At 36.8% G+C, this 25,897-nt stretch overlaps 1 protein-coding gene and 1 pseudogene across 4 annotated transcripts in view; one reads left to right on the plus strand and one right to left on the minus strand.

Annotated features, from left to right (window-relative positions):
- Positions 1 to 25,897, plus strand: part of UNC13B (unc-13 homolog B) — a 315,105-nt gene that overhangs the window by 89,096 nt on the left and 200,112 nt on the right. For all 4 annotated transcript variants that reach the window (XM_020977063.2, XM_020977069.2, XM_020977064.2 and 1 more), the window contains exons 4-5: positions 22,635 to 22,752; positions 23,839 to 23,962. In XM_020977063.2, the coding sequence (XP_020832722.1) occupies positions 22,635 to 22,752; positions 23,839 to 23,962 (242 nt within the window). The remainder of the gene's footprint in view (positions 1 to 22,634; positions 22,753 to 23,838; positions 23,963 to 25,897) is intronic.
- Positions 4,880 to 5,448, minus strand: LOC110201438 (myosin light polypeptide 6 pseudogene; annotated as a pseudogene).

The following is a 25,897-nucleotide window of genomic DNA, read 5'->3' on the forward strand; positions in this document are numbered from 1 at the left end:
CTGCTTGAGGTTTTTTTTCTTTTTTTTCCCATGTTGTATTTTCATTATTAAAACTAGCTCAATTGTATTTTCATTATTAAAACTAGCTCAATAGAAATGTCAGTTTGGAGAAAGTTCTAATTGATAGAATGCTAGATGAGAGTGCTCATTTTGTTGAAAATATATAGCCTGCATCATTGTTCTTCACATAGGGTCTGTGAATTTATTATTTTAGTGTTTTGATAAGTATATTTCAATATAATTGGTTTCCTTTGTTATCCTATATATTTCATCTTATACAGTTAAAAATATTATTTTGAGAATGGTCCTTAAGTTTCACCAGACTGCCAAAAGAGTCTATCATACAAAAAAAAGGATAAGAACTCCCATAAAATTCTAGGACATATTACTAAAGAGATGACTAGTGATCTAGAAAAGCAGCAGTTATCATCAAAAACAGATCTTGGTGTAATAGTTCCTTTTTTGATTGTGTTAATAAGCTGGTAGGGAAATAGGGAATTAGGGAAATAGAGCTTATCTAGATTTTGTCAAAACATCTGACGATGTCTGTCATGCTTTCTCATGGAAAATATGGTAAGATATAGATATTTAGGTAGATTTAGAAGTAGTTGAATGGCTGACCCCAATTAGCAGTCGCTAATGGTTCAGTGTACAGTGGAGACATTCAGAGATCTGTGCATGGCCCTGTACTATTTCATATTTTTATCAATGACTTGGATGAAGATATAGATGATAGGCTTATCTAATTTTTGAGTAATACAAGTTGGGAAGGATAGCTCATGCGTTGAATTACAGAGGTGGAACTGAAAAAAAGATCTTTACAGCTAGAACATTAGGCTGAATATGATAAGATAAAACTTAAGGTACAAATGTAGTTTTATGCTTGGTTTTAAAACACCACTTTCATGAATACAAGATGGAAGAGGTGCAGCTAGATAACAGTTCATCTGAAAAACCTTGGGGTGGGGGGGTCACGGTTGGTACATTGCAACCTCAATATGAATCAGTAGTCATATTGCAGCCAATAAGCTTGGGCTTCATTAAAAGAGACATTAATTATGTTGGGGATTAAGAACATGGTGGTCCTATTATATTTTGTCCTGATCAGACAGTATGTAGAATATTGTGTTAAATTCCAGATATAACATTTTAGGAAGGATATTAATAAGTTGGAGAATATCCAGAAGAGTGAATAGCCTTGAGGTCATACTACAATGGGAGTGTTTAGCTGGGAGAAGAACATATATAGAAGGGGATATGATAGCTATCTTCATATATTTGAAAAACTATCATATGAAAGAGGGTTTAAATTTTGGATTTTTTTTCCTCCTGCTTGTTCGCAGAGAGTAGAACTAGGAGCAATGCGTAGAAGTTACTAAGAGACAAATTTGGGCTTCTTGTCAGGAAAAACTTGGCGAACAGTTAAAAATTAAAATGGGCTGCCAGAGGAGGTCATGGGTTTTTCTTCACTGGAATCAAGCAAATGATGGATGACCATGTACCAGACGCATAGAGGGAATTTTTTCACAAAGGAATTGGATGTCCTTTAAATTCTTTTCCAGTCCTCAGGTTCTGTGCATCTTTGTTGTTTGCCTTTTATTCCCTAGGTAATTGGAAGACATTGAAATTTTTTAAATAAGGTAGTGACATGATCAGACTTGCACATTAGGAAGATTATATTGGCAATGGCATTCTGAAGCATGGTTTGGAAAGGAAAGAAAATGTAGGTAAGGAGATTAGTTAGGAAGCTATACTCTAATATATAATAGTCTAAATAGCCTAAACTCTAGTGGCGGCAATGTGAATGGAAAGAAGGGGAATAAATCTGCAAGGAATTATGGAGATAAAATTGAAAGATTTGGGAACTGATGAAATGTGGTGGGGGAGGGGAAGTGTAAAGGAAAGGCAAGAGTCAAGAATGATTGAGGTTTTGAAACCTGGATGATGGTGCCATTGGCAAAAATAGGGAAGTCTGGAGTAAGGGATTTCATTTGGATATATAGTGTGGGGAGTTATAGGAAAGTGATAACTGAAGCCATGAGAATGGATTATTAAATCACCAAGGGAGAGAGTCTAGAAAGAAGGGATGAGGCTGAGGACAGAATATTGATGGATTTCCTGCACTGGGATGAGAACATGATGAGCCACTCTTTTTTTAAAGTTATTTTTTATTATGAACTTAATAAATAACAAACATGACTATTTCAGTATACAAAGAAAAGTTTAAAAGGGGGTTACAATTCAACTTCTGTAATATACAGTTTGTTTTCTTTTGTATAATTCAAATTTAATATGGTGGTTTCAACATTGCTCTGCTTATCCTTCTGCTCATAATTGAAGCAGCAAGCCATAGTGGATAAGGCAGTGGACTTGGAATTAGAAAGATCTGGATTAAAATCCTGCCTTAGACATTTACTAGCTATGTGACCCTAGAAGAGTTAGTTAACCTCCCTCTGCCTCAGTTTACTCATCTGTAAGATGAGGGAGTTGAACTCAGTGGTCTATACATTACCTTTAAGCTCTAAATCTATTCCTCTTATCTTTTTTTAACCTTTTGAAAAAACTTAATTTTTTAAAAATATTTTAAGTTCTGAACTTTCTCTCTCCCTCCCCCCTCCACGCTAGAGAAGACCACCATTTCTCTCTCTCTGTCTCTGTCTCTCTCTTTCTCTTTCTCTTTCTCTCCCCCAACAGTGTATTAGTATCCCAAGCTCATCTCATCTTACAAGATGAGCCAGTCTTAATGGAGAAGAAATACTCTTATTGGTAGGAGGAAAGTGAAACAGGAGGGGGGAAATGCAGTTAAAGCCAAGGGAAGAGAGAGTGTTCAAGAAGAGTGGGTGGTTAGTAGTCTCACATGCTGCAGATAAGTTAAAGAGAGTGAGGCCTGAAAAAGATCATTCAGTTTGCAACCAAGATGTCATTACTGAAACTGTTTTCTCTACATTTACCAGAGTGGTGGGTTTTTGAAGCCAGAATGGAAAGGTTTGAGGAGTAGGCAGTGAAGAAGTGAAGGCAGTAAGTATGAGTCAGCAGTGTGACTTGGAAGCCAAAAAATTGAATACAATCTGAGGTTACATTAAGAGATATAGAACCTATAGAACAGGGTGATAACCTCAATATATATATACCCTGATCAAATTTTTGTTGAGTCCTAGGTGTCACATTTTACAAAGGACTTAGAAAATTGTAATGTGCCCAGAAAAGTATGACTAGAATGGTAATAGGACTGGAACTACCATTCCATAGGAGGACTGGTTGAAGGAATTTAAGATATTTAGCCTGAAGAAGAGAAGACTTTGGATGGGGGAGACATAATAGTGGTCTTTAAGTGTCCGAGAGGGTGTCACGTAGAAGAGAGACTAGACTTATCTTCCCTAGCCTCAGAGGATAGCACTGAGTGATGGGTGAAAGGTATAGAGAATCAAATGGATTCAGCATTGTTAGGCACACTTAACATTTAGTTGTCCAAAAGTGGAATGGTAATTTGAGAAAAGGGAAAGAATAACTAGAAGGATTAAAGAAAGCTTCATATAGGAGGTGGCATCTGATACAAGCCTTAAAGGAAGATAAAGATTCTGAGGGGCATGGATCAGGAATGAGTACATTTTAAGGTTGTTCAAATGAATGGCGATGGGAGGTAGAATGTCATGTATGGGGAACAGTGAAGTTCACTTTGGCTGTGGCATAGTGCACATGAGGGAAAATCATGTGAAATAAATCTAGAAAGATAGACTGGTTACAGATTGTAGAAGATCTTAAATGTCAGGCCGAGGAGTTTGTATTTTTTCCTAGGGACAGTAGGGAGCCATATAGTCAAACTTGTGCTTTGACAAGAGGCAGTGTGGCCTAGTGGATTGAATGGATAACTGGAATCATAGTGAGGAAGACCTGAGTCCAAACCCTACTTCTGACACTTCCCCTTTCTGAGATTCAGTTTCTTCATTGCATTAGATGGCTTTGGAGTCACTTCCACATCTAAATCTATAGTGCTGTAAAATTATATTGGCAATTATATATAGGATGAATTAGAGTGGGGAGAAATTGGAGACAGGGAGACCAGCTGGGGTGCAGTTATCATAGTCACGTTATGTGTAGAGAAAAGAAGACAAATGCCAGAGATATCATGGGAATCGAATTTCTGTGTCAGGCAGCAAGCTGTAATGGATAAAGCATTGCATTTGGAGTCAGGAGGATCTGGGTTTAAATCTTGATTTAGATATTTGCTAGCTCTGTGACCCTGGGTAAATACTTAACCTCAGTGCTTCCACTTCCTTTTCTGTAAAATAAGAGGATTGCACTCACTGATCTCTGATCTCCCTTTAAGCTCTAAATCTATGACAATGATTTGGCAACTGATTCAGTATGAGATATCTGACTTGGCAACTGATTGAATGTGGGGTATGATGGTGAGGGAACAATCATGGATGATTCTGAAATTATGTTCCTGGGTGAGTGTGGGAGGATGAAAATGCTTTCAATGGGGAGCAAATGGAGTTTGGAGGAGAATCTGATATGAAAGAAGAAATATAATACATTTGTTCTTCTAACTTGTTACAAATAGAATTTCTAATTAGAAATGTTTTAATTTGGCTATAGTAGTAATCAGACTCAGCTAGGGGAAGCTATATTAATTAAGAGTTATTTGAAGATTCATAAAATGAAATGTTTCTTAAATAATAAATTTCAAGTACATGAATAGATGTATCATGATTGAAATAGTATTTATGTTGAAAGAAAACTAAATTGGAATGTTATATAGTTGATTTCATTATGTATGGTATTAACCTTAAAAAACCGAAACTTTTTTTTTAAACAGATAGCAAGTTTATTTGGTGAAAGCAGAGAGCAAATAGGCCAAAGAGGACATATGGTGGGAGTTGGAAGTAAGGATGTTGACAACCCTGAAAATGTAGTCAGTTACTTCAGGGGCAAAAGGATGATTTTCACACTGAGAAAGTTAAGGGGCTTTTTGTGGAAAGGGGAGTTGGTCTCAGCCATTCAGCCCCATCCGGACTAGTTCTTCATAGTTGATACAACTGTTGCTGTCTTCGTGCCCTGCCACCAACACTTCCACTTCTTCCTCTGTCATTTTCTCACCCAGGGTGATGAGAACATGTTGTATTTCAGCCCCCATGACTGTGCCATTTCCTTCCTTATCAAATACCCGAAGCCCTTCTACATAGTCTTCATATGTGCCTTGGTCCTTATTCTTTGCTACAGTCTACAGCATTGGCAGAAAGTGTTCAAAATCCAGCATCTTCACATTCGTCTCATCACTCTTGGTATTCTCTAATACTCTGAGCACCTCCACATCGGTAGAGTTCTGGCCCAGGGCTCGCATCATGTCCCAACACTGGCTATATAAGGTCTTTCCATCCCTTTTTGGTTAAACAGTTGGAAGGCCTCCTTGAACTCTGCTGCCTCATCCTCCATGAAGTCATACATCTGAACTGTGCAGCTCTTCTTTTAGACTGCCATTTTAGAGAAAATGTGGGAGTGCATTTGGACCTGGCCCACGGTAGTTCATAATAAGTTTAAGTCATAATAAGTATGACACTCTAAGAAACTTGAATGACAATGCTACAATGGCTAATAATACCTCAACAATTCCCTGAACATATTGGTGTGGATATTTCCTCCATTGGTACAGATGGCAACACATCTTTTCCTCTCTTTCTGTAAATCTTCTATAGAAGATCTGTCTAGTCCTCTAGAAACCCTTTTTTTTATTTTGTTTTGTTTTTAAATGTTAAAGATAGCAGTGTAACACTTGGGCTGTCTATCTGTTGTTAGTCATATACAATATATGACCTGGCCACTTCTTTTTATAATTATTCACCTCTAGGATGATATCTTTTAGCCATTCATTATCTGCAAGTCATCATTGGTAGTGTGCTGCAATTTATTCATACCTATTATGCATCTTGCCATTACCCTTTGAGTCACCTGGAAATTTGATTCTTTTAAGTTGTGGTGTTCCATGATTTCTAGTCATATTGCATTAATAAAATATTGGTATCCAGTTTTGGAGGTAGTGAATATTTTAGAATCATTGAAATTATTGCACAATTTACTGAGGACATTTCAGAACTATCTCTTCTTTTCATTCAATTCTAGCCCATCTCATTGTCTTTGCATATATGTTTTTAGGTCAAAGCAAAACTATTTAATAAAATAATATGAAAAGTAGCAATAGGACATTTCCCCTGTAAATCTTATCTAAGACACACACATAGACATTATATATATGTATATATATGTACATATATACTATGTATACATGTATATATATTTGCATATAGATTTGCATTCTGATGGATTAACTCAGTGGGTTGCTCAATCAATCAATATTTATTTAGTACATGTGCCAGGCATTGTGCTAGGGATACAAAAAGAAGCAAAAACAGTCCTTGTCCTCAAAGAGCTTACAATCTAATGGGGGAGACAACATACAAATATATACAAAGCAAGCTATATACAGGATAAATAGGAAATAATTAACAGAGGGAAGGCTTTTAGTAAAAGATGAGGTTCTATTTGGGACTTATAGGAAGCCATGGAGGAGGGGAAGCATTCCAGGCATGGGAGACAGCCAGAGAAAATACCTGGAGCCAAAAGATGGAATATCTCTTATTTGTGGAATAGCCGGTAGGCCAGTGTTACTGAATAGGGGAATATGCATTGGAGAACAAGGTGCAAGAAGAATGGAAAGGGAGGATGGAGCTAGGTTATGAAGGACTCTGCCAAACAGAACATTTTGCATTTGACCCTCAAGACAACAGGAAGCCGCATAAGTTTATTGAATGTGTAGAAGTGGGCGACATGATCAAACGTATGCCATAACCCTTTGGAGAGATGTTGCAAAGGTGAAACTTACAGACTTTGGCAACAACTTGGATATGAAAGGTGAGGGAGAGTGAAGAATCTATGATGAGGTTTTGAGTATGAAGGACTGGGAGGATGTTGCCCTCTACAGTAATAGGCAAGGTAGGAGGGGAGGGGTGTGGTATTTAGGGGGAAAGATAATGAGTTTTGTTTTGGACACATTAAGTTGTCTACTGGAGATCCAGTTGAAGATGCTTGAAAGCCAGTTGGAGATGCAAGATTGGAGGTCAGCAGAGAGTTTGGGGCAGGATAGGTAACTTTGAAAATCACTAGCATGGAGATGATAACTAAATCTATGAGACCTGATGAGTTTACCAAGTGAACTAGTATAGAAAGAAAAGAGAAAGGGGCACAGGGCATAATGCTGAGGGGTACTTACAGTGTAATCTGGAAGTGGATCCAGTAGTGAAAATAGAGAAGTGGTCAAATAGGTAAGATGAGAACCAGGAGAGAAAGATGTCCCAAAAATCTAGAGAGAAGAGAGTATCGAAAAGGAGACAGTTTTCAACAGTGTGAAAGGCTACAGAGAGGTCAGGGGGAACGAAGATTAATAAAAGGCTGTTGGATTTGGCAACTAAGAGATCATTAATAATTTTAAAGAAAGCAGTGTTGGTGGAGTGGTAAGGTCAGAAACTGAGCTGTAAGCAGTTAGGAAGAGAATGGGAGGAGAGAAAGTGGAGGTTTTCATAAACTGCCTTTTTGAGGAGATTAGCTATAAAAGGCAAGAGAGATATAGGATGATAATTAGCTGGAATGGAAGGATCAAGTGGGGATTTTTCAGAATGCTGACTGAAATACCACAATATGAGAAATAGGTGTTGATTTTCCTGTTTTAATGATTAAAGTGATCTCTTTTTTGAAGTCATTGAGGAGTAGTGTGATAGCAATGTATGGCTGTGAGAACTGGATTGTAAGGAAAGTTGAGTTCCCCAGAATTGACACTTTGGAATTGTGGTGATGGAGAAGACTTTTGAGGGTACCTTGGACACCAAAGAGATAAAATCAGTCAATACTTAAAGAAATTAATTTAGGCTGTTCAATGGAAGATCAAATACCGAAGCTGAAGCTAAAATACTTTGGCCACATAATGAGAAGCTGAGACTCATTGGAAAAGATTCTAATGTTGGGAAAGATTGAAGGCAAAAGGAAAAAGGGGCAGCAGAAAATGGGATGGATAGATAGTGTCATGGACACAATGAACATGAATTTGGACAGGCTTCGAGAGATAATAGAGGAATAGAAAAGCCTGGCATGCTGTGATCCGTGGGGTTATGAAGAGTCAGACGTGATTGACTGACTGAATTACAATGGTTTACTAGGTGGTGATAAACATTACATTTGTAACATACAGGCAGAATAATCCAAAGAATCCCTGTTCTATTTCAACTATGTTTAGGATATCCTCCAGTACACTGAATACTTTTTGATGGAGGTTTGTTTCCTTGTTTTATGCCTGACCTGATATTGATTCTCATGGGATTATTGACCAAAGTTATCTTCATGATCAAATTTGTCATGAAATCTTTTATGACCTCACTCTAGGTGTGGGAAACACTTTGTTTGAGAATGGCCATAAAACTGCATTTTGTTTTTCCTGGCCAAATTAGTGATTCTTTTTTTTTGTAATTTAAAATTATGGCAAATTCTTATATTTACTATGTTATATAGTCATTTGCAAGGCCATGTGGATTTGTCTAGAGGCAGCTGAGTGATAAAGTGGATAGAGTGCTACACTTGAAGTCAAGAAGATAAGCATTAAAATGTGACTTCATGTTCTTACTTAATTGTGTGATTTTGGGCAAGTCACTGTCCAAGTGGCCTAACCTCTGGTTGCCTCAGTTTCCTACTCTGTAAAATGAGGCTAATAATAGCACCTACTTCTCAGGATTGTTGAGATCAAATGTGATAATTTATGTAAATGGCTTTGCAAATCTTAAAGCAATATGTAAATGACTGCTATTCTTATTAAGTGTCTATTGTTTTAAAATAGTTTATGAAGACCTGTTCATTCCTTTCTTGTTTTCAACAAAGATATACTTGATGCATGCTTAGGTCATTTTGAAAAAGATTTTATGATATAACTTTAAAATTGATTCCCGAGTGCTGTCAAAATTTTGTTACTTCCAGTATGGAGGTTTCCTAATATGTTTGGTCATGGCCAGCCATTCTTCCTGACTTCATCTTCTTTACTGTCATTGCTATTTACTCCTAGTACACAGGGTACAGAGATAGTGGATGCCAAATGTAGTGATTCTTCTATCATTGCTAATGTTCTGCCATTAAAAAGTCACTGATGCCAGCCACAGAAACACTAGCAAAAAAAAAAAGCCATTCCCCAAAAGATAAATGGTTAAAGGGTAGAACGAACAGTTCTCAAAAGAAAAACCCCACATTATTAACAACCATATTAAAGAATGCTACGAATCACTAATCATAAGACAAATATGAATCACTATAACCCTGAGGCTTTAGACCTCCCACCTAGCAAATTGGCAAAAATGACAAAAAATTTGGAATGGTTAATATTGGAGGGGTTGTGGGAAATAGGCACACTAGGGCATTGTTGGTGAAATAGTGAATTAGTATGAACTTTTTGGAAAGCAATTTGGAATTATGTAAAAATAGTGACTAAAATGTCTGTACTGTAGGGACCCAAAGATTTTATCAGAAGGCTTATACTGTAGGCAAGTCATGATAAGAAGAAAGTAACACCACTTTTTGTGATAGTGAAGAATTGGAAACAAAGTAGATGTCCATTCATTGGAGAATGGCTAAAATTGTGGCATAAGAATGTAATGGAATATTCATATGTTGTAAGAAATGATGAATATGGTGAATACTGAGAATCATGGAAAGACCTACATGAACAAATCAAGAGTGAAATAAGCAGAACCAAGAAAAAAATAGCTGTAACAATATAAAGGGAAAAAACAGCCACACACACAAAAATGAATGTTGCAAAATTACAAAAACAAGTATGGCTTCAAAGAAGAGGAATGAGAAGGCAATTTTCAGCCCCATCTGCTGAGATGGGAGTTCTATGAGTGTGGTACATTGTATATATTTTCAGACTTTTTCAATATATTGATGAGTTATGCTGATATTTCCCTTTTTTGTCTTTAAAATATCATTTTTTTATATGAGATGGCTCTCTGAGAGGGGAAAGAGGGAAAATTGTGGTAATATAAAAATCAAAGGTCATCAACAAATAGTTTTTCTTTTTAAGGAAACTCTAGCAAATCCATTTCATTTTACTTGTATTTGTTGTCCTTCCATTTTCATCTGCAGATGTCCTTGGGATGACCTATTGAACTGAATTTCATGCCAGTCTTTTTGCAGGCTTAATTTCCCCTCAACTGCTTTTTATTATTTTTTTGGATGGCATTACTTATAATCTTCCATCCTCTTCTTATGTAATGTTTTGAAAATGAGATTGTGCTCCAAACTTGTCATTCTTGGCTGCCTTTTTTCTCTGTTTGGACAAAAGATTGTGTTTTCTAGTTGACAAGGTTTTGGGATTCCTCTCTGGTTCCTCATTGTGGTGATTCCCCTCTTCCCTCCCCTCCTCCCAATTAAGTAAGCTTTTCTAGATATGGTAATCAATAGATCCAATGTCTTTGCTTTTGTTCCTCTAATGTTTTATTTTTGTAGTTAACAGCTTAAATAGTCAAATTACAGTGACTATAATCACATGAAGGGGGTGGAGCTTTTTTCATTTTTCTTCCTTTAGTCTTTTTTTGACTTTTGTTGATTGGATAGCAAACTGACAACTGATTCACAATTTTCTATTGTTATGAGAGATTTCCTTTTAGCATTCATCACATATCGCCTGCATCCTAGTAGTTGTGCTATTAATATTGATTGAAAAATTTTCATGATGACAAAGCTACTATATATTCTATAACACTTTAAAATGAATTTGTATATTATTAGTCACAGCAACTTCTATGCATGTTGGGAAAATAATACATATGTGAGAGACATAATTTATTCAGTCTTTAAAAGGTATGTTTGCTTACTTTTTCCGAGTCACACTGAATATTTTGTTGGTTTGAAATAAATATTAAAAGACAACATCTAGAGAGCATATGGCTTTGCAGATCTCTTACATAATTATGTGGAATTCCAGTAACTTTATCCTCCACCTATGGTCCTTGACCCACAGTTTGGGAATCTTTGATGGGGTTAATTTCATTGTTTATGATTTTGTTTGATGTTCACCATATCTAGCGCCCAACAAATCTCTTTTTGAAGAAAGTATAATATGATAAATTGTTGTAGCAGCCTTTTACTTGGTCTCCCTTTCCTTCAGCACACACCTGACCATGTCACTCCTTTACTTCATCAACTCAAGTGACTCCCTATGATCACTAGGAGAAAATATAAACTCTCTTTAGGTATTAAAGCCCTACACAACTTGGCCCCAACCTATCTTTTCAGCCTCATTGGAGATTATTCTTTCTCCTGTACTCTGTGATTCAGCCAAACTGACTTTCTCTCTGCTCCTCACTCATGATATTCCATTGTCTCTCTCTGTGCCCTTTCCATCTCCCATGCATGTAGTGCATGTCCTCTTTACCTCTGCCTCATAGAATTTTTCTTTTTCATCAAGACTCTGCTCAAGTACTTGTTTTTGCATGAAGTCTTTCTTGACTCCTTCTCTACATCAGCTGCTCATATCTTTCCTCCCAAACCAACTTGTATTTAACTACTTTGTATTTATTCACTCTATATATTTTTTTCTGTATGTATAGATACATTAGAAAGTTAGTACCTTGAGGTTAGGGATTACCTAGTTGTCACTGTCAAGTGAGGTAATGCCTGTGAAAGAGCCGGGTAGCCATAACTTGCCATATAATGTGTACCATCAGAATTATTTTTTTGGTTTTTTTTTCAGAATTATTTTTATTGTCTCAAAATTATTCTGTACTTATTTTGCAGAAAGATACTTGAATAAACTATAATTCACTAGAAGAGAGATTAAATTATCCAAAAACAACTGGTAGGGTTCAGGACATGAAGTTAGTACTTAATGAATGCTTAATATATGAATGAATATGCTAGGTAGAATGAGAGGTAGTATAGTAGAGTGAAAAAACACTAGAATCTGGAGTCAGGAGAGCCCTGTGTTCAAATACTGTTTCTGGCACTAGCTCCAAGATTTAACTCAGGTAATTCACTTAACCTCTAAGCCTCAGCTTCCTTATCTGAAAAGTAGTAATGACAATACCTATTAAAGTATTGTGAGGTTTGAGTGAGATGATGTGGTTAAAGTCAGAGCACCACAGAAATATCATTTGTTATAATTATGATTATCCACTCATTCTTTTCTTTTCCTTCTTTAAAAAAAAATCAATTCTCGGGGCAGCTAGGTGGCGCAGTGGATAGAGTGCCGGCCCTGGATTCAGGAGAACCTAGGCTCAAATTCGTCCTCAGACACATAACACTTACTAGCTGTGTCACCCTGGGCAAGTCACTTAACTCCATTGCCTAGCCAAAAAAAAAAATCAAAAAAAAAAATCAATTCGCTTCCTCATTCTTCCCTTCCCTCACTCATTGAGAAGGCAAGAAAAATAAAACCCATCCTAAATACACAGACATGTGAAATAAATGTCCTCATTAGCCAGGTTGCAAAAAGGAAAAAAAAAAGGAAGGAAGGAAGGAAGAAAAAAGAAAGGAACACAATAGAAGAAAATATGCTTCAATTTATACTCTGAGTCAATTGGTTCTCTTTCTGGTGGTGATGCTATTGTATGTTTCATCATGAGTCCTTTGGAATTATGGTTGATCATGGTATTTATCAGAATTATTAAGTCTTTCAAAGTTGATTATCTTATAATATTGCTTTTACTGTATAAATTGTTCTTTTGGTTCTGTCCACTTTACTTACCATCAGTTCATACAAGTCTTCCCAGGTTATTTTTTTTAAAACCATTCCCTTCATAATTTCTTACAGGATAATAGTATTCCATTGCATTCATATATCATAATTTGTTTCAATTTGTTTTCCCAGTTAATGAGTATCCCCTTAGTTTCCAATTCTTTGCTACCACAAAAAAGAGCTCCTATAAATATTTTTATACATATGGGTCCTTTTCTTATTTTTTTGATCTCTTTGGGGCATAGTCCTAGTAGCAATATTACTGGGATAAAAAATATGTATAGTTTAATAGTGGTTTTTTGGGGGGCCTAGTTAAATAGTGGGGTTTTTTTGGGGTGTCATAGTTCCAAATTGCTTTCCAAAATGATTGAGCTAGTTCACAGATCCACCAATACTGCATTTAGTGAACCTATTTTCCCATAGCCCTTCCAGCCTTTGTTGTTTTCTTTTTTTATTATGCAATCTAATGGGTATGAGGTAGTACCTCATAGTTGTTTTATATAGCATTTCTCTAATTATTAGGTAGAGCATTTTTCATATGCCTATTGATAGCTTAGATTTCTTCTTCTGAAAACTTATTTACATTTTTTGCATATTTATCAATTGGAGAATAGCTCTTGTCCTTATAAATTTTACTCCATTCTTACATATCTTAGAAATTAAACCTTTATCAGAGAAATGTGTGGCAAAGATTTTTTTCTCAGTTTCCTGCTTTTCTACTGCATTAGTTTTGTTTGTGCAAAAACTTTTTAATTTTGAATAATCAAAATTATCCATTTTATATCCTGTGAACCTTTATATCTCTTATTTGGTCATGAACATTTCCCCTGTCCATAAATATGACAGGTAATTTCTTACCTGTTATACTAATTTGCTTACTATGTCAACTTTTATGTCTAAATCTTACACCCATTTTGAGCTTATGGTATGAGATGCTGGTCTGCACCTAATTTCTGCTAGACTACTTTCCTGTTTTCCCCACAGCTTCTGTCAAATAGTGAATATTTGCCCCCCAAACTAGGATATTTGGGTTTATCAAACACTAGGTTATGATGTTCATTTGCTTCCATGTGTTGTTATTATTCAGTCATATCTGGCTCTTTGTGATCCCATTTGGGGTTTTCTTGGCAAAGATATTGGAATGGTTTGCCGTTTCTTTCTCCAGCTCATTTTACAGATGAGGAAACTGAGGCAAACAGGGTGACTTGCCCAGTGTCACACAGTTACTATTTGAGGCCAGATTTGAAATCAGAAAGTAGAGTCTTCCTGATTTCAGTCCTGGCACTCTATCCACTATACTGTCCAACTGCCCAGTTCCACTGATCAACCTCTCTGTTTCGTACCCAGTACCAAATTGGTTTGATGCTTATAGCTTTGTAGTATAGTTTGAGTTATGGTATTGCTGATCTCCCTTCCCATTTTTTCATTAATTCCTTTGTTATTCTTGACTTTTTGCTCTACCAGATGAATTTTGTTGTGCAAGTAATTTTTTGAAATTTAACTGAATAAGTAAATTAATTTAGGTGATATTGTAAGTTTTATTGGCTTACCTATCCATGAATAATTAATATTTCTCCAATTATTTAGATCTGTCTTTATTTGTGTAAAGAGTTCTTTTGTAATTGTGTTCGTGTAGTTCCTGTGTGAATCTTAGGTGGACTCCCAAGTATTTTATACCATCTATAGTTTTAAATGGAATTTTTCTTCATATCTGTCCTGCTAGGTTCTGTCAGGTATTGGGTTTTGGGGTTTTTTTTAGGGGGGTTGGCTTTTAATAAAATATGATGATTTTTGTGGGTTTATTTTCTATCCTTAAACATTGCTAAAGTTGTTAATTGTTTTTATTAGTTTTATTTTTAGTTCACTAGAATTCTCTATGTAAACTATAACAGTATCTGCAAAGAGTAATAACCCTAGCTGCAGGCAAGACAGCTGGAATGACATATGTCTTATTCTGTTCCCATGTGATTTTTATTTCTTTAGCTAAGTTTCTCTATTTTAAAAACTTTTCATCCCACAAATCCTAGAGATTATGTATTTGGTAAGGTGGCATCTATTTAAAATATTGTTATTATGTTTTCTTTTTTTTCTTAGTAGTATTTTATTTTTCCAGTTACATGTAAGGATAGTTTTTAACATTCACTTTGATAAGATTTTGAATTTCACTTTTTTCTCCCCCCCCAGGCAGTAAGCAATCTGATATAAGTCATACATGTGCAATCATATTAAACATATTTCTGCATTAGTCATGTTATGAAAGAAGAAGCAGAACAAAAGGGAAAACCATGAGAAAGAAATAAAGAGCAAAAAAGGTGAAAATGCTACCTTTCCATCTGCATTCAGACTTCATAGTTCTTTCTCTGGATGTGGATAGCATTTTCCCTCATGAGCCTTTTGGAATTGTCTTAGATCGTTGTATTGCTGAGAAGAGCTACATCTATCAAAGTTGATCATCACATAGTATTGCTGTTACTGTATACAATGTTCTCTTGGTTCTGCTCACTTCACTCAGCATCAGTTCATGAGAATTTCTAGGTTTTTCTGAAATCCATCTGCTCATCGTTTCTTATATATTATGTTTTCTGGAATGAGAATCTCATTACTGTGAGTTTTCATGAGTAAACTGGAATTGGGAAGGAAATTACTAAGAGCTGTTCTGTGTCAAAGTTGTACTTGCCCTTATGGATAGTTGAGTAAGTGAAATATTTTTAATGAAAACACTCTGAAGTAGAATAATCTTTTAGCATGGGTACTTTGCATGATCATTTCCCCTCTTCCGCCCAGCCTTTACTGTTTTGTAGGAAAAGACTTTAAGTCTAAAAGGCATTGTTCTTAGGTGGTCTCTGTAGGGGTAATCACAGTAAATTCTTTAACACTAAATCAGTTAGTGTTCATCAACAACATGAGGTCCCTTGATTCATTGTTGGTGGAACTGTGAACTAATCTAACAGTTTTGGAGAGCAATCTGGAATTATGCCCAAAGAGTTTTTAAATTGCCTATACCCTTTAATCTAGCAGTACCGCTACTAGTCCTATTGCCCAAGAAGATTTAGGGAAAAGGAAAAGAGCCTATATGTTCCAAAATATTTATAGCAGCTCTCTTTGTGGTGGCAAAGAACTGGAAATTGCAGGAATACTGTCAATTGGGACATAACTGAAAAAGTCGTGGTATATGATTGTGATGGAATACTACTGTGCTATGAGAAATGATAAGCTCAATGATCTTAGAAAAACATGGATAGACGCATGAAATAATGAAGAGTGACATGGGCAGAACCAAGAGAATATTGTATACAGTAATAGCAGTATTGTTTTAAGAATAACTATTAATAACTAAATCATAATTGACTATTACAAATGCCCAAATTAACTACAAAAGACCTATGAAGGAAGAGGCTATCTGCATCCAGAGAAAGAACTGATAAATAGATGTATAGAATGGTTTTACATACACACACACCCCTTTGTGTCTGACAGTAGCCATCTCTAAAGTGGGTTGAAGAGGAGGGAAGAAAAGTAAAAAATAAATATGGTAACTTTATTATATATTTAAAGGAAATAAAAAGTTGTACATAGTAGATTTGTAGTTTCATGTGCAATCATCTTTTTTCTGCTCTACTATGTTATGGAAATGCTTGTTTTATTTCTTAGGTTCAGAATACAATAAATTAAAAACAAAACATAGACTCCCCAGACTTAGCTGATTTTATTCCCCTCCCCTGAATGTCTCATCAAAGACTTTTGGGACTTTAAAATTCTCCTGAGCTTGACATCAGAATCACAGAAGTCTTTTTCTAATATGACCTTGGACACTGCCCGCATTTTATTACTTTTCAGTATGTTATTGTTTTGGAAAATCATATCCCTATGAATATTTAAGTATTATTGATATTAAGTATATTTATGAATGTTTAAGTAGCTGATTATGTGGAAGAGCTAGTTCTATGAAGGTATATATCAATGTATCAGTAAAGTCTTGCAGTAGCTGGAGGATTAGAGCTAGTAACAATTATTTGAGAGTATACAGTAACCAAATGCTGAAGATTATTTTGTTTTTCATATTGCCACCTTTACTTCTGTAATTCCACCCATTCTTCATTTCTTGATATTTTACCTCTAAAAGGTTTGTGTGGGGGAGTGGGTGTGGGAAGCTAAGTACTTGGATCCTGGGTTGCAGTTATCTTTAAAACTTCATTAATATTTGAGATTCTTATCCCCATTTAGGAAGTGATTCATCCAGAATTATTGAATTACATAACAGTCTCGGGCAAAAATTAATTGAACTCTAGCTCTATTAAGATTTTTTCTCTAAGCAGTTCATTACTATTTTGAACAAAATAATGCTTTAAGTTAAGCAGCTTGTATTTTCAAGAAAGGCAGAAAAGGAACAGCTAAGTGGAACAATGTGGAGAACTGGTCCTAGAGTTAGGAAGAACTGAGTTCAAATGTGGCCTCATACGTTTATTAGCTATGTGACCCTAGGCAAGTCACTTAACCTCTGTTTGCCTCATTTTCCTCATTTGCAAAATGGAGATAATAATAGCACCTACCTCCCAGATTATTGTGAAGATCAAATGAGATTGTAATTGTAAGTGCTTAGCTCAGTGCCTGACCGTGTGCTATGTAGTAAGTGCTATATAAATGTTAGCTATTATGATGAAGATGTTTTATAAATGTTTAAAAGTTGGTGTTTGTATTTAATATTTCTTTTGCTTTCAAGCTTCGGGTTTCAGATACTTACCTTTGGCTCAAGAAAAGTACTAGGTAGCTACAGTCATCTTAGCATCTCCTTATAGGCTTGGAGTGCATTAAGATTCAATACTCCTGTACCCCTAAATTAAAGGGGTAGAAGAGAAGAGACAGAAGGAATCAGAGTCAACTAGGCATGTAAAAGAGTGGCTGGTGATTAGCTCTGTCTACTGTCTGTCATTGCCAAGTACGAGTAGCTGATTATTCTTTTAATTCAATCTTCTACCTGTCAGCCTATTGAGAACAAATTGTGTTCTGCCTAAAGAAGTCTCTGTTGGCAATGTGGATGTTATTTCAAAGTAACTCCTCCCCCCCATTTTTTCCCTTCTCAAAGCATTTTGGTTTTGCAGCTACTCAGCATTAAAAGATAAAGGGGATGGAGCCATGGCTGATGTACCTGCTCATAGATACACATCTCCAGCAGCAGACAGAGTGCCTCTGACTCAGTCTAGTCATTTCTTACCTTCTACACTTATCTTTCAGTGGAAAGCTGTGGCCTAGGCCCAATGTGAGTCTTCTTTTGATTTCTCTTGACTCTTCTGTCATCTTGCATACTTGCTGACATCTTCAAGGACTCTGGATTCAAGTCAAGAAGCATTTATTAAGCACCTCTGTGCCAGGCATTGTATTAAGCCCTAGTGATACAAATAAAGGCCAAAACCCCTCATGCCCAGCTCTCAAGGAGCTCATGGTCAAATAGGGGAAACAACATGCAAACAACTAAGTGCAAACAAAATGTAGACTGGATAAATTAGAGATAATCAATAGAAGTAAGGCACTAAGATTAAGGGGAATTGAGTCTGATTAAGATTAGCTTTGCTTAAGTTAATGTGTGCTGAATTGTCACTAGATATGACCTCTTTACCCACAGTCATGCTCCTTTTACTTTCTCAAGTAATTTCACTCTTCTTCCTTTTATTGCCAAATTTCTTTAATGAACAGTCTAAGGATGAAGAAAGCAGAGAAAAGAAAAAATATACACAGTGACTACAGTTGTAAAAATGGAAAGTAGAGTAGCAACAAAACTCAGAAAATCAAAGCTAAAATGCAAATTAGCTATGGTTATAGGGATGGAGATGGGAGAAAGGATATGATTAACTCTGATGTTAGCCTCCTGATGAGGATTACATGGAGGCAAAAGCTCAAATGCTGTCATATAGCTGTTGAGTGCTAGAACATAGCAGGAATCAAGAGATTAATCAGTGTGCCATGCTGCAATCAGGAATGGAGGGGCCTTTTTTTTTTTAAACTCTCAAACAAAGGCATATGGTAGATTTGAGCAGACCATAAACCGAAGCAGCAGAGCTTCAAGTAGGAGGAAGCTGCAATCAGTCACTTCAAGCACCATCCAAAGAAGTGTCTTTGTCTACAAGGGTGCATAGGACATACTACGGTTTTTTATCTTACATGGGTAACAATCATTATCAGTGATGCAATGAATGCTTTTTGACTTCCAGGCTCAATACTGAGTTCTGATAGTCCTAAAATTTTTGTAGACATTAGGAGATTATTGACCAGTTACTGTGCATGGATAGTCTGGGATCCTGATTCATTTGCTAATTTTTTTTAACCCCTTAGAAACAGATTTCCTTTCTAATTTTAGAAACTGGTATATGGAGAAAGCAGCATGATGACATGAACAGAAAATGTTAGCAACTTTGTGGTATTAAAGCAAATTACCCCATTATGTATGTGCCTTATCACTATGTCCCTCTGTGTTACTAATAAAGTTCAACACACTGGTAGAGGCTCAGAAGCTGTGACTTGGAGTGGATTCTGATCCACAAAGTACCTAGAACTTGGGCTAAACTTGAGATCCAGAGTAAGGGCATCATCTGGTCCAATCTAAGATACTGTGTATTTCACAAGTACTTAAAAGACCTTGCCCTATCCAAGGCTCCAAGTTTTTACATAATGAACAAAAAGCAAAACTTTATTTGATAGGCATTTATTAATCACCTGCTATAGCCTCTGAACAGTGAGGAATTAAAAATAAAATATTGTTACCTTCTTTGCACTTGAGGTGCTTTCGATCTAAGAACAGGCAATAAGATTAGATATGAACTTATAACCTGGGCCAGCTAGTCTAAATTCCTGATTTTATAGATGAGGAAAATGAGACTCAGCAAGGTAGGCTTGCCTTAGGCCACATAGGTAGTAAGTGGCAGGCTCATGTTTCAGACTCAGATCCTTTCACCCTAATCTAAACACACTTTATGCTGTGCTACTATGCTGCTTCTTCTTACCCCAGCACATATTGTCTGCATCTTTCTGTTGCTGACTTCCCTACTGCCTCAGAAGAGATTTCTCTCCTTTTTAAATCCTCCATCTGTACCCTTCATACTTCTCTTGAGCACCGTTATGAATATTCATCCATTCCCTCTTCAGTAATGTTAATTTCATGCAATCTTAGAATTTTAGAGCCAGCAGAGATCTTAAAGATAGCATGCTTTCCTCGTTTCCAAACATGTATAAAATTGTTTGAAAATGCCTTCATTTGACCTTACCTGCTTTATAGGATCACAATAGATAGAATTGAAAGGGACCTTACAGAACATTTAGTCCAACCCCATCTTTATTTATAAATAAGGAAACTGGGACCCAGGGAAGTTAAGTGACTTACCCACAACGTGGTTACCCAGGTTATAAGTTCATATCTAATCTTATTGCCTGTTCTTAGATCGAAAGCACCTCAAGGGCAAAGAAGGTAACAATATTTTATTTTTAATTCCTCACTGTTCAGAGGCTATAGTAGGTGATTAATAAATGCCTATCAAATAAAGTTTTGCTTTTTGTTCATTATGTAAAAACTTGGAGCCTTGGATAGGGCAAGGTCTTTTAAGTACTTGTGAAATACGCAGTATCTTAGATTGGACCAGATGATGCCCTTACTCTGGATCTCACGTTTAGCCCAAGTTCTAGGTACTTTGTGGATCAGAATCCACTCCAAGTCACAGCTTCTGAGCCTCTACCAGTGTGTTGAACTTTATTAGTAACACAGAGGGACATAGTGATAAGGCACACACATAATGGGGTAATTTGCTTTAATACCACAAAGCTGCTAACATTTTCTGTTCGTGTCATCATGCTACTTTCTCCAGACCTACTTACTCCCCACCAGGCAAGCCTTCTCAACCCTGCTGAGTCTCCATTTCCTCAATCTGTAAAATGAAGGCGTTGGACTCGATGGCCCATACATCCACAAGTTCTAAACTAATTAGGAGGGAAATCTGCTTTTGCTGAAGGGTAACAAAAATCAGGGATTGAACCAGCATTCCAGACTATCTAGACTTTCAGTACTCTCTATTGATCTTTTTTAGGTTTTTCATCTCAGCTGCTCCCTGCTGGGGGTCTCTACCACTTCCCTCTAAGCTTTTTGACTCTTCTCCAACTGGTGTTCAGTTATCTATATAAGTTCAGTTACCTAATGATATGCTGTCCAGCATCCACTAGGGATAGCAGACCTCTCCCTTGAAGGGAGGGCTTATGACTCTTTCAGCTTGTTGTATTGTGTCTCAGCTGCAGTCCTCACCTGAGGTGCTATCTTCAGTGACACTTGCTTATTCCTTCCATCTCCTGCCAATACTGTGAATAGAGAGGCCTTTGTTCTGCAGGGCAGAGGTAGAGCTTGCCTCGTTTAGCCCTCTCAGCCAGGAACTGTAAAGTTCTTCTCAGTCAGGCTGCATCAGAAGATAACAAGGGTCAGGCTAAAATCAGCTGTGTTCTATGATTCTTTTGAATGAATTAATCAGTATCTATTAAGTACCTAGTTTGTACCAAACATTTTACTAGGTGCTGGTGTTCTTAGAACTCTTCTTAGATTCTGTCATGCTCCTGTCTCTGACTAGGCAAATATCCCTTTTCCCTCTCTGCTTCCTCAGATAAAAGAATCTGAGTAATACTATGGTGAGGGCAGTTTTTAATCTACTGCTCATGCTTCTCCATTCTCCACAAGTAGAAATGACTGTGCTCTCTAGAGAAGACTGAAAAGACTGGTGACCTTTGTCCTACTTCCTCAGGGAAACATCAGCCTAGTTAGTCTCTCTAAGGTTTCTTTATCATAGAGATGGTGGTTCCTGGCAATTAATCTCTCAACCTGCAGAACCTAGTATAGGTTTTTTTTTTTTACACAGTGAGAATAATTGTTAAATGTTTGTATCGATTGAGGCACCTGGGCAAATCACTCTCTTGATGCCTTAGTTCCCTCATTGGTGTGATATGGGGTGGGGGGGGGTTGACTTGATGCCTGCTAAGATCCCCTTTAGGGCCTAACTTCTGATCCTGTAATCCTGTGACCTGCAGACAGGTATGTGGCCTCATTCTTATGAATCTCTAGGATGTGGATGGGCCTCGAGAGATGGTAGGGAGAGAAATGCTTCCTTCATCACCAGGGATAGCTGTGGAATAATAGTAGAAAGAAAACTGGATCTGAACTCAAGGAGACAGGTTTGAATTCTAGTTTTGCCAATTCTGTACTGCAACTCTTTTGGGATTGTTAGGAGAATAAAACGAGAGCATAAATTCAGAAGTGCTTTGAAAAATACAAAATATATAAAGTCAGATGGTGGTGTTAAGTTTTGGGGAGGGGTGTGTGTGTGTGTATATATATATATATATATATATATATACACACACACACACACACACACACACATATATGTATGTATGTTTTGTTTGTTTGGACCTATGATTACATAAATTATGCACATGGGGAAACTCCCAGTTTAGAGATCTCCAGCAATACTTTGGCAGACAGGTTGGCAACTGTCTATACCTGATAGTCTTAGAAGAGTTGCCTGGGGCATCAAGAGGTTAAATGACTTTTACATGGTCACAAACCAGTATAGTTGCAGCAGGGTCATAAATCCAGGTTTTTTGGACTTTTAAGGTTTAATTCTCAACGCAGTACCCTGTGCTGCCTTTTGTGGCATGTAAGATATATATCAAAATTTCTGAGACTATTTCTTCCTAAGAAATGACAACAGAGTCCTCTGAGTTCCCTTCCAGTTCTAGATCTATGGTTTATGATGTATGTAAGTAAGAAGCAGATAGGTTTGGTTTTGTTTTTTTCATACTGTCTAGATCTCCTCAAAAATCTATTTTTTCTTTCCATCAGTGAGATCAGTCGCCTGGACCTGGGTTTAAGTGTAGAGGTATGGAACAAAGGCCTCATTTGGGACACAATGGTAGGCACTGTGTGGATTGCATTGAAGACCATCCGGCAGTCAGACGAGGTTAGTTGTTTGTGTTGTCTTTCTTTGGGGTTTGTATTGGTGAGGTTCGTTCATTTCTCTTCTGCCTGAGATGTCAGTCCTCTTTACTAATTGAAAGTATCAACTCATATATGAGAAACTGAGTAGCTAGAATTCAACTACAGTGTGTGTATAGAGTGAATGTAGAGCCAAACTAGAAAATCTTGAACAGGAATCTAAAAGCGATTTTTGGTTAAAGGGTTTCATACTAAGGAGATGCCCTTCACGAGCCTTCTGTGCCATGTGAAAATGCTAAAAATCCTGCAGGTGTAAAAAAAAACAAACCAAACCCATACTAGGTGGGGCAGGTTGAGAGATTAACTGCCAGGAGCCACCCATCTCTATGAATAAAAAAACCTTAGAGACTAACTAGGCTGGTGTTTCTCTGAGGAAGTAGGACAAAGGTCACCAGTCTTTTCAGTCTTCTAGAGAGCACAGTCATTTCTACTTGTGGAGTAAAAACTACTGTGTTCCAGCCAAAGGAATTAGAACAGAAGTTCTTAACTTTTTTTAATTAAAAAAAAAAAGGTTCTGGGGGCAGCTAGGTGGCGCAGTGAATAGAGCACTGGCCCTGGATTCTGGAGGACCTGAGTTCAAATCTGGCCTCAGACATATAACACTCACTAGCTGTGTAACCCTGGGCAAGTCACTTAACCCCATTGCCTAGGCCCTCCCCCCAAAAAAAAGGTTGTTCATGGACCCCTTTGGCAGAGTCTGGTAGAGGTTATGACCCTATCTCAGAATAATATTTTTAAGTGCATAAAATGAAATACATAGGATTAAAAAGGAAACGGATTATATGGAAACATACTTATCAAAACACATTTACAGACCCCAGGTAAAAGACCTTTGCGTTAAAGGAAAGTCAAAGTGAAGAGCAAGGAAATGAGATAAAAGAAAAACATGATTGCTTTCATAGAGCAAGGATGATTCTCAAAGACTCCTACTGAGGTTACCTTCCAAACAAAAGGGTCTAGAAGAAATAGAGTCATGGGTCTCGTAGAAATGTGTTAATAGAAAAAGTACAAAAGGAATTTAAAGTTTAATTTTAGATTTATGCTCCTTTAGGAAGGCCCTGGGGAATGGTCCACCCTGGAAGCAGAAACATTAATGAAAGATGATGAAGTCTGTGGAACCAAGAACCCAACTCCCCATAAAATTTTGTTAGATACAAGATTTGAATTGCCTTTTGGTAAGTATGTTTGATTATGCTTTTGACCAGTCCACACACATTTATATATTGTTTTAGAGTTATTCTGTAGTTGTTTGCATGTATGTATGTATGTATGTCTTATCTCCTCAACCAGGTTATATACTCTTTTCAGGGCAAGGAGTCTTCTTCCTTAACAATGATTATCCTATTGAATTGAATTTTAAAAATGAATTGAAGTGTAGGGGCTCATGAGAGCTTGCTTTTTAAGAAATTTGGTTTGGTAGAAATATTTATCACACAGTCACTTATATTGCTCTACAGATGCCACCTATCCCAGCAGCATTATTAATTTATTCTATTTTAAAATATTTTAATTTATTTATAATCTTGGAATCTGCATACACATTCTGTTTCTGATTTTCAAATTTAAAAAAAACTTGAGTAGTGCTAATAAATAGCATAGTAACCAAAAAGACTGAAAGACCAGCTGTTGTTTCAGAGGCATTTTATTTTCTAAGCTGTCTAGGAGTGAGAATTTCAGTAAGAACAGTTTTTTTGGGCTCTGTGTTCCAGAAGAGGCTAAGGTTGCAGCAAGGCCATAGGGACTGACCTTCAAGGTCACCTCTAAGATCAGAAGAGAACCTTACATTTATTTTCCTTTCAGGAGAAGGTCAGGATCCTGGGGTTTGGCTCAGACAGAAACAAAACGAAAAAGAGGATTGATACAACTGGATGGGAGAGATTTAGAAATTTATTTATAGAATGAGCTAGAAGGGAGCTCATTCTAGATGAAAATAAATGCCGTGAATAACAAACACTGGCATGAAGATAAAATAATCACCCACTCTAAGCTAATCTGCATCACTGAAGTCAGTTTTTGGAGGAAACTCTTCTCTTAGGGGGGCTCCTGCTGTAGCAGCTGCCATTGCAATTCCTTTGACCTTCCCTTCTCCCTCATATTTAAAGGAAAGGGAGCTGCACTGTAGGGTGGTAGCACATAATGAAACTCCCCATGAGTTTCCCTTTCTAAAGTCACAGTTGCTTCCATCGTCATACTACCATAAGGTAGAGGAGAAACATATCAGGTTCAAGTATAGGGGCAGAAGAAGAAGACTGTGCTGTTTGTATTGAAATTGATGGTGGCTTAAGAAAAAAAAAAGTTTAAAAAAAAAAAAGAAATTAATGGTGGCTCAACAGCAGGTGATTCTGAATTATCATATTCATTGTGAAGCACTTGGTAGTGGCAATTGGTTATTGGCTTGTGAATATCCATCCCATCCGGCCTGGAACTGCTTTTAGGAAGAGAGGGGGTCAGAGACCTTTTGGTGCTTAATTGCTTTGACTGCTTTAGTGCCTCAATTGCTTTCTCTATTGTTACCACCTCCCAGTTCGTTTTCTGTCCTGACTGAAACCTCCACATTGTCTTTTTTCCTGGCATATTTGTAAACAATTTTGTTTCCATTTGACACCATCAGGTTTGGGAGGTCCTGTGCCCAGGATGTTTGTAACATTTCAACAATGACAAAAAAATCCAAATGTTTATTGAGTACTTTTTAAATAATTATTCATTCTTTTAAAAATTTTAAGTTCCAAATTCTCTCACTCCTTCTTAGCAATATGATACCCATTATACATGTAAAGTCATGAAAAACGTATTTCTGTATTAGCCATGTTGCCAAAAAAAAAACCCAAGAAAAATAAAGAAAGTGAAAAATAATGTGCTTCAATCTGTACACAGAATTCATCAGTTCTCCTTCTGGAGGTTAATAGTGAAATTGTCTTGGATTATTATATTGATCAGAGTAGCTACGTCTTTCACGGTAGTATTAAGTACTTTCTATATATGGGGAATTGTTCTAGGCATTGTAGGGTATACAGAAAGAATAAGGTGGCATGGTCCTTGCCCTCTTGGAGCCAATGGTCTACTAGTCTACTAGAAAAGCTTAGGACAGTGCTTGGAATATAGTCGGTGCT

This window comes from Phascolarctos cinereus, unplaced genomic scaffold (genome assembly GCF_003287225.1).
Source record: "Phascolarctos cinereus isolate Bilbo 61053 unplaced genomic scaffold, phaCin_HiC Scaffold_4;HRSCAF=312, whole genome shotgun sequence".
NCBI classification, from domain to species: Eukaryota; Metazoa; Chordata; class Mammalia; order Diprotodontia; family Phascolarctidae; genus Phascolarctos; species Phascolarctos cinereus.